Source organism: Haliotis rufescens, unplaced genomic scaffold, assembly GCF_023055435.1.
Source record: "Haliotis rufescens isolate VD_foot unplaced genomic scaffold, xgHalRufe1.0.p SCAF_3, whole genome shotgun sequence".
Lineage (NCBI taxonomy): Eukaryota > Metazoa > Mollusca > Gastropoda > Lepetellida > Haliotidae > Haliotis > Haliotis rufescens.
The window spans coordinates 26,344,303-26,353,661 of NW_025964001.1; the positions used below are offsets into that span (position 1 = coordinate 26,344,303).

Consider the following 9,359-nt stretch of genomic DNA (forward strand, 5'->3'; position numbering starts at 1 on the left):
CGGACAGTCTAGTGATTGACATCATGAGCATCAATTTACGCAATTGGGATAAGTCTCCAGTTCCGTTAGTCGCCTCTTACGACCAAAAATGTTGCTAAAGATCAATTCTAACCTTGATCTTCAGGTATACTGTCTTATAGGCAGTATTTATATTGAATACAGCAGTAAACGAACGGTAACAGTGTTATGTGTACCTGTACTCTCGCCCATCAGTATATGAACTATGAGTTAGTCACCTTCACTGGTTCCGTGGGGTTTGTGGGTGAAGTATGAAGTAGGGATGGGTGGGGGTGGGGGGTTGGGGGATTGGGGGGCGGAGGGGTACAAGTCTCTATATGAAAGACACCACATCTGCACGAAGACTATGGAATTTGAATGTTAAGTTAAACAGTGGGTCTACCAATGCCCTCACGACATCTGCGTCGTTCATAACAAAAACACACTTGCGTGTGTTTGAAAACTTATATTATACCCATTATGTCCGCACGAGATATCTCTTTTCAAATTACCAAAATTCCTGCGGTGTAAAGGGTCATCAAATAGAACTTTAAAACCACACTGTGGCTAAATGCTACTTAAGAACCAAGTTATATTACACTATTAGCTTCGCTTTTGAAAAGCTAAACAGACATTCTACATGTTTCAGACCAAATTGTGTCCGTAAATTATTTAACGACATATCCAACTCCTTAAAAGTTACAATACGACAGACACAGACACGTAGCTGTAAATCTCTTCTACAAAGTCTATTGGCTTTAATAGCAGAATATAACCCTCACAAAGTTGAATTTATGTTGGCAAGCAAAGAAATATTCTTTCGAGAAACTTTACAGATTTAACGAAATATTAAATACTCTGCGCGTAAGTTCAATAATGTCAACGTTAATTGTATGTCAACATCAAACGTAACATGCCCAATCAAAAGTTATCAAACATAAACTAAAAAAACACGTCAAAATCAATATTTTAATTTATAAAACATTATTCAATATGATTATGCAACGAATGTATTATGTTTGCTATTATGAAATTATAGATCACAACATACCTCGATGAGAACAGAAATGTAAACATGAATAAACATAGTGACATGCATATGATTGGTACTGTTTGTATAGACAATGGGATCACTCGTTAGATTATTCGGACATTGGCCGCAAATCCGAAAGTTCGCTCCATGAATCCAGGTGCAAGTCATAGTCACGTAATGGTGTCCCGGTCACTTAATGGCGTATTGCAGACGCAACTAAAATCAATGAATATCACATACTTCCCTCTTCTTAAATATGTTTGACATGTCAATTCTTCAAACCCACACTTTTTCATGTTTTCTAGTTTTCACTAAATATTATGATAGTAAAGAGTGAATATATGTGTATATTATGTAATTTCCACTAGTTTTAGTGATGGAGACTTCATGAAAATATCCCGTGTGAATTTCATGAATATAATTGTCTATTGTCTTGGTTGTAAGAATTTCATGTCCGCATATATTCTCCAAGTTTCACGGATGTACATTTCACTGAGTGGAATTATTCATGCCACTGTCCACAAGTTAGTCTGAGTACGTCAGGCGTTATCCAACAGTCAAGGCAAGCCATTAAGTTTGAAACGTACACAATTGATAGTAAATATACATGTATACACCAGTTAGTTCAGATTCCATGGCGTTGCATCCCATATACCGTTTACATTGTTTATGAATGATACAACAATTATGACGTTTACGCATTTCCAATGCGATCATGTCTTTAATCTTGCCTCTAACGTGATCCTTTGGAAAATCCAGTTTAAGAACACGAACTTGCACCAACATCCGTCATATAATGACCAAATAATGTCTTCAGTTAATAAATAACGCACTCACAATGTCACTATCACAATAAAATCACCGCGCATGCATAAATGGGTGGAATCGGGTCGGGTATGACGACAATGATTTGGTTGGAACAGGTTTCCATACTGACGACTGAAGCAAGTCTAGCCGTGGTGGCACAGGCCCCTGACATTCAAGTCCTTTATGGGATGACTCTGGGTTCGGATTGGTACAGTTACACCCAATGTATGGACACCCACCAGTGAGTGGTACTGTAGGTAATGAATGTTTCTTGTTTTGCTGTGGATGGCCAAGAGGCCATAAATTGTCACTGAACGGCGTGGCTTGTGCGTCCATCCTGTTCTTCATGCCATAGTTGTAATACAAAAACTCTGTTATTGGAAATCTGCTACCCACCGCACCAAGTCCATGGGCTTGAGCTATATGGAGTCGGTCTAAGAAGTCCTTGTATTCGTGTCCTTGCTGATACCAATTGAAAGGTAACATTCCCGGAACCATTTGATGTTTAGGGACATTAGGTTCCTTCCAGAACGATGCTGGCAGATGGCGCTGTCTAAGAGGAACATCGGACTTTTCATGTGATGCATAAAAGTGCCCACTGTTTACAAATCCCGGCCTGAGATGACGGACATCGATATGACTTTTGGCCGACGTTGGTAGCGATGACGACGTCGTAGGAAAACAGTTCATGCCGGCGGGGTTAGGGGGAAGAAGGAAGGCGTATTTTTCCGGCAGGGGAGAAACACGATCTTTACTGCTACAGGTGTTGGTCATTTGGTCAGTAGTGTCCTTAGATGACCACTTGTTGTTGACAGAACACGACCTCCGTGTTTGTAGAGAAGGGTCGCCCACAGCACCCAGTGAGGTTCCGGTGCCAGGCTTTAACAGATATGATAGCTGCCGCTGGATATATCTCCGATGATCGACAACACGCTTAGATCTGTTGGGTGAAGCCAGAACCGTTTTTATATCCCTGGATACCAAGTTGACAAAACGCAGAAGAGAGGAGGCGTCTTTCTCTATTTCGTGATCTCTTCCACTAGAACTGTCGTCTGCTGCTTCCCGCCACGCGCAGGTTCCCGCCCTCTGCTCTCCTTGGCTAGTGCCTCGGGTTCTGCGATGCACGTGTTGCACGCGGGAGGTTCGGCAGTCTTCTGTCATAACTGGGATACAACACGCTGGTCGGGAGGCCAGAAGTCTCGCGATGGCAGGCTCTACACCACCAGGTAATTGTACGGAATGTTAACATGCCCGTAATGCTGAAACTGGCTCCCAAGTCATCCTAAACATGCGAATTGGAAAGTGTCAAAACAAACAAAAATATATACCTCGTGCACGGATTCCCCCCTTATCGCTCTCTCATCTTGTTCCTAGTGTGCCGGAAAATTCTCAGTCCAAATTCTCCAAATTCGTGACTGAGGGTAGAGGATGCCATCCAGCTCTCTTAACAAAAGCCCGCTCTCCCGAGAATGGAAAAACGCCCGTCCCGAAATATGGCGTCTTTTTCTAACAATCTCGGATACCGGGGGGGATAATGTCACTCAAGGGGAATTTTTAAAGTTACCCTGCTCTCACTTTGCACACATGTGTCAAAATGTCACTCGTGTTTCGGAGAAAGAGAAAGCAAATCACTTTCGAGTCAGCAAATTAAACTTTGTGTTTTCCCATTCCCAGAATTCTGCTAAGAAGCGAAGTCACGCGTTTACTGTGTTTTTCTTGGTTGCCTAAAACAGAACACAAAAGGGATCATTTGGTATGAGGCGACATTTGCTGATCCCAAACGAAGAATATGACAGATTGGATCTATGAAAATATTTCAAGGAAACATTAACTGCTTAAACCCAATATTTGACCTTCTCAAAGAATGGAAATATTATGACAATGTTTTTAAAAAAAACCACAAGATGTTGTTTATGAGACGGGAAATGTGACAGATATGACAGCATTTCTTTTTTAAAAAGTCCATGTGGCTGTTGGTGTTAATACTATCTATTAATATGACATCAACTGCAGACACTAAATGTTATACAAACTGACTTGCATACTAACTATACATATATGTTCTATATATGTCATATACTAACTGTTTTCATGCATACTAATTGTACATAAAAAATAATAACACATACTAACTGCTGACATGCATATCAATTGGTAATATGAAATATATATGTCATACACTGTTGACATGCGTAATAAATGTACATGTACGTATGAAATATATTTGCTGTATACCAATTGTCGATATGCATACCAATTGTTAATATGAAATAAATATATCAAATGATTGCATACATATCGACTATTAACATACATACACTTTAAACATTCACAAGAGAAAATGAATATAAACAATAGCCGACATACATTTTAAAGCTACCCCATGCTGCACTTGGGAACCCCTACACAACATTGCAGTTTAACATGTAAATAGAGGGGCGGTGGGGTAGCCTAGTGGTTAAAGCGTCCGCTCGGTACGCCGAAGGCCCAGGTTCGATTCCCCACATGGGTACAATGTGTGAAGCACATTCCTGGTGTCTCCCGCCGTGATGTTGCTTGGTTATTGCTAAAACCGTAAAACCATCCTCACTCACTCATATGTGTAATCGATACATAAATGAAATGTGTTTGTTGATCTTGCATGAGCGCCCAGTTTCCTACTTGAAGCCTTTCATACTTACATGTTGTATTTTAATTTTTCCGTTTATAAAACAAGATACAATGACACGAACGTATGCTGAAATGTGAAAGTAACGGTAAATTGAACCGTTGGAGTACCAACACAGATGTTCACTCATCAGACAGTGGCGCTAATTAGATTTCAAATACGAACGTGAGATTTACATATATATTACATACTTCATATCCCACGAAGTATAATCTCACCAATCCCCGCGGTCTGTTTAAACGTTCAGCTTCTGAAATAAGTTCAAATATGCATAAAATAACTTTGGAAGGTTGAAAACTTACCACAACACACCAACACACGTGTTCAGCTGCACCAAATACCAAGTTAACGCTCTCATCAAACACACGTTAAATATTTCTTTCCACAGTCGACACCCCAGACACGTGACCTGACCATTAAGTCATGTTTGGACTTCATTAATGTCCAACGACGTGCTAGGATTGTTTCGGGTGTGCCAGCTGGGTGCTGTTGTCGGGACAACCCGCCTTTCATATTCACAGCAGTTGCTCGGGAGAGTCGACATTCTCAGATACTATTTCCGAGGGCGTTGTGTTTGTTCATGTTTAAACTGCAAGAATGCCGAATGTTTTCATGCGCACCGGGGGCCCAGCTAATGCTGTGGTCTATGATTTTATGGGGTGGTCCACCCCTGTAATGGTTCGTCGTCGGATTTATGGGGTGGTCCACCCCTGTAATGGTTCGTCGTCGGAAACAATACTGCACAGGGGCAACATGACAAGATTAGCATTTTATCTGTCTTACATATACTTTTAAAGTAATGATGTTTCGTATAAGTCAACGCCAAGACCTGCAATTGAATATTTATTCCGTTGTTTTTCGTGTTCATATTACCGACCGTTATTGTTAAATATAAACATATAAACAAACAAGAAATGGTTGTTCGATCGTCATGCATTTGATACGGGTATCGTAGATATGTACTGAACCTTAAGTTTGAAGTGTTTCGGCGACTGTTTTCAGCCTTTTGATAACGTTTTTAATTTTCTCATCAAGTGTTTTCAAGTGTATACTTATTTTTGCCCGGCAGTTTATTAACTGTTGATATACTTACAAACTGTCGAAGTGAAATATATACTATATACTAACTGTTGAAATACGTATCAGGTGAGTGAGTGAGTGAGTATGGTTTTACGCTGCTTTTAGCAATATTCCAGCAATATCACGGCGGGGGACACCAGAAATGGGCTTCGCACATTGTACCCATGTCGGGAACCGAACCCTGGTCTGTGGCGTGACGAGCAAACGCTCTGACCACTAGGCTACCCCACCGCCCCCGCCGTCATATAGCTGGAATATTGCTGAGTGCGGCGTTAAACAACAAACCAACCAACTAATGTCGAGCGCCAAGCAGGAAAACAACCTGTTCCAACTTTTATGTTTGTCTGTTGTTTAACGCCGCACTCAGCAATATTCCAGCTATATGATGGCAATCTGTAAATAATCGAGTCAAGACAATCCTGTGTTTGCCATCATGAACATCGATCTACGCAATTGGTATCGATGACATGCATCAACAAAGTCAGCGAGTCTGACCATCCGATCCCGTTAGTCGCCTTTTACGGCAAGCATGGGTTGCGGAAAACCAATTCTACCCCGGAAGCTTTCTGAAATGGATTATGGATTGTCTCGGGTTCCATTGACATGTTAATCCTTATCTAACCAAATTTTGAATTGAACCAGCTTCAATCGTACTGCTTGTATGTGTATCATGGATTTTGAACATTGCAAACAAAATGATTCCTTAAGCTTGTTTTTGACATCACCCCCAGCCATGGTGAAATGTTTGGGGTATGAAGAATTCGGACCCATTGCTTAACACAATGTGTTATGTGACAGGGAAACAGCGGGTCGACGTTGTGTCTCCGCTCTGAATGCGGTGTGAAATATGCAGAGTTGGCGAGTCCGACGTTCAGTGAATAGAGTACACTCCAATACAATCCAGTCTATTATACTTGTGCTATGTGGAACCTATTACACTGGGCCAGTTAGCCGTAAAAGACATCGGATTGGTATATATCTGTGTGTGTGTGTGTGTGTGTGTGTGTGTGTGTGTGTGTGTGTGTGGAGAGAGAGGGGGGAGGGAAAGAGAGGGGGGGGTAGAGGGCGAGAAAGAAAAGTAGCAATATTAGTAGAAGTAGAGTAGAATACAGTAGTAGTAGTAGTAGTAGTTGTAGTAGTAGTAGTCGTGAGAATACAAAAGTCCAACGATGAGGTGTATAATTTACTTTCACGAATGTGAAGAAGAGTACACAGAAAGACAGAGGGAAAGGTATTTTGTTGTCGGCGCAAAACTAATACTAAAGTAGAGGAAGACTTATACTGTAATGTGGTAGTTATAGTGTTGGTAGTAGTAGTAGTATTGGTAGTAGTAGTAGCAGTTGTAGTAGTGGCGGAAAGTAGTGCTGTAGTTGTAGTAGCAGTAGCAGCAGTTGTAGCAGTGGTATACGTAGTAGTAGTAGCAGTTGTAGTGGTGGTGATGGTAGTAGTAGTAGCAACAGCAGCAGGAGGAGGAGGAGAAGACGCAGTAGTAGAAGTGGCGGTGGTGGTAGTAATGTAGTTTTAGTATTAGTAGTGGTGTTGGTAGTACTGTACACTTAGTGCGCTTATCGACACTTAGATCAATTCGTCACACATCGACACTGTCGGCAGTTGTTGGCGACACGAAGCTCAATTCGCCACACATTGACACAGTCTACAACTTGCTGTCGGCGACATTTAGATTAGTTCGTCAGACAGACAAATCTCGCTGTAAACCTAATGGATTCAGCCTTACGCCAGATAATCTACCAGTTGAAGGCGTCCGTTGTGCATGATTAACACAAGTCGAGAAGACAATCGTTACAGATATACGCTCCTTATTTTGACGTCTCTAATTCATCACCCCTCAAACCATCCTTATCTTAATGAAAATTTAAGCGCCACGCGTCGTTTAATTAACCGGTTTCGGAATTTTACACGAACTAACTTTCTTATCTCACCATGCAAGATAAACGAGAACTTGGCGCGAGATGGCACGAGATTATCAGATATGGTTGTTTCTGTCGATTAGAAGAGACTTCGGTGGTCCTCTGGTAATTAAATACAAATTTTCTCCTTTACGCCCGAGTTGCAGGTGTGTGGATGCTTATTTAAGGGTTCAGGAACAATCAGCGTAAACTTTGTTTCTTTCGGACATTTGTGTACGTGGTGGCTTGGAAAACATGAAACTGTCATCCGTATCACGAAAACCATCAACATTGCTAACACTTTTAGCAATTTTAAAAACATTGTGAAAAAAAGATGAATGCACTCAACAAGGATACGTCATGACACATTGTTCATTATTTATATTCTCGGGGTCACGAGGCTTTCTTCGATAAAGGAGTGTCTTGTTTACGTGACGGGTATATTGATTGGGTTGTACTCGACACGATGAAATGTTGTTTGGAAAATGACTAGTCTGTCAGTGAGTATTTCTAGAATATGTGCAGACACCAATTAACACAATAAACGAACAATGGAGGTTTTGCAACAGTTGAATTGAAATGGAGTCTGGCACAGGGCCATGTGCACCTTCATTTTCAGTCTGTGGTTAGTTTTGTTGTCGAGTCATCTTGAGGAGGAAAAGTACCAGACTTTAGCCTGCTACCTTATATACAGTTTGGTCATGTTTTGTCCCTGTATTACAGTGTGGTCATGTTCTGTCCCTGTAATACAGTGTGATCATGTTCTGTCCCTGTATTACAGTGTGGTCATATTCTGTCGATGTATTACAGTGTGGTCATATTCTGTCGATGTAATACAGGGCGGTCATGTTCTGTCGATGTAATACAGTGTGGTCATGTTTTGTTCCTGTATTACAGTGTGGTCATGTTCTGTCGATGTAATACAGTGTGGTCATGTTCTGTCGATATAATACAGTGTGGTCATGTTTTGTCCCTGTAATACAGTGCGGTCATGTTTTGTCCCTGTAATACAGTGTGGTCATGTTCTGTCGATGTTATACAGTGTGGTCATGTTCTGTCGATGTATTACAGTGTGGTCATGTTTTGTCCCTGTATTACAGTGTGGTCATGTTCTGTCGATGTAATACAGGGCGGTCATGTTCTGTCGATGTAATACAGTGTGGTCATGTTCTGTCGATGTAATACAGGGCGGTCATGTTCTGTCGATGTAATACAGTGTGGTCATGTTCTGTCGATGTAATACAGTGTGGTTTATGTTCTGTCCCTGTATTACAGTGTGGTCATGTTCTGTCGATGTAATACAGGGCGGTCATGTTCTGTCGATGTAATACAGTGTGGTCATGTTCTGTCGATGTAATACAGTGTGGTCATGTTCTGTCGATGTAATACAGTGTGGTCATGTTCTGTCGATGTAATACAGTGTGGTCATGTTCTGTCGATGTAATACAGTGTGGTCATGTTCTGTCGATGTAATACAGTGTGGTCATGTTCTGTCGATGTAATACAGTGTGGTCATGTTCTGTCGATGTAATACAGGGCGGTCATGTTCTGTCGATGTAATACAGTGTGGTCATGTTCTGTCGATGTAATACAGTGTGGTTTATGTTCTGTCCCTGTATTACAGTGTGGTCATGTTCTGTCGATGTAATACAGGGCCGTCATGTTCTGTCGATGTAATACAGTGTGGTCATGTTCTGTCGATGTAATACAGTGTGGTCATGTTCTGTCGATGTAATACAGGGCGGTCATGTTCTGTCGATGCAATACAGGGCGGTCATGTTCTGTCGATGTAATACAGGGCGGTCATGTTCTGTCGATGTAATACAGTGTGGTCATGTTTTGTCCCTGTATTACAGTGTGGTCATGT

The 9,359-nt window shown here is 41.3% G+C and overlaps 1 protein-coding gene across 1 annotated transcript; it reads right to left on the minus strand.

Annotated features, from left to right (window-relative positions):
- Window positions 1-958: 958 nt before the first annotated feature.
- LOC125384233 lies at window positions 959-4,862 on the minus strand. The gene is made up of 2 exons (XM_048402831.1): window positions 4,808-4,862; window positions 959-3,561 (listed from the first exon to the last, which is right to left on the minus strand). The coding sequence occupies exon 2, from the start codon at window positions 2,996-2,998 to the stop codon at window positions 1,889-1,891; it is 1,110 nt and encodes a 369-aa protein (XP_048258788.1). The 5' UTR covers window positions 2,999-3,561; window positions 4,808-4,862; the 3' UTR covers window positions 959-1,888.
- Window positions 4,863-9,359: the final 4,497 nt, after the last annotated feature.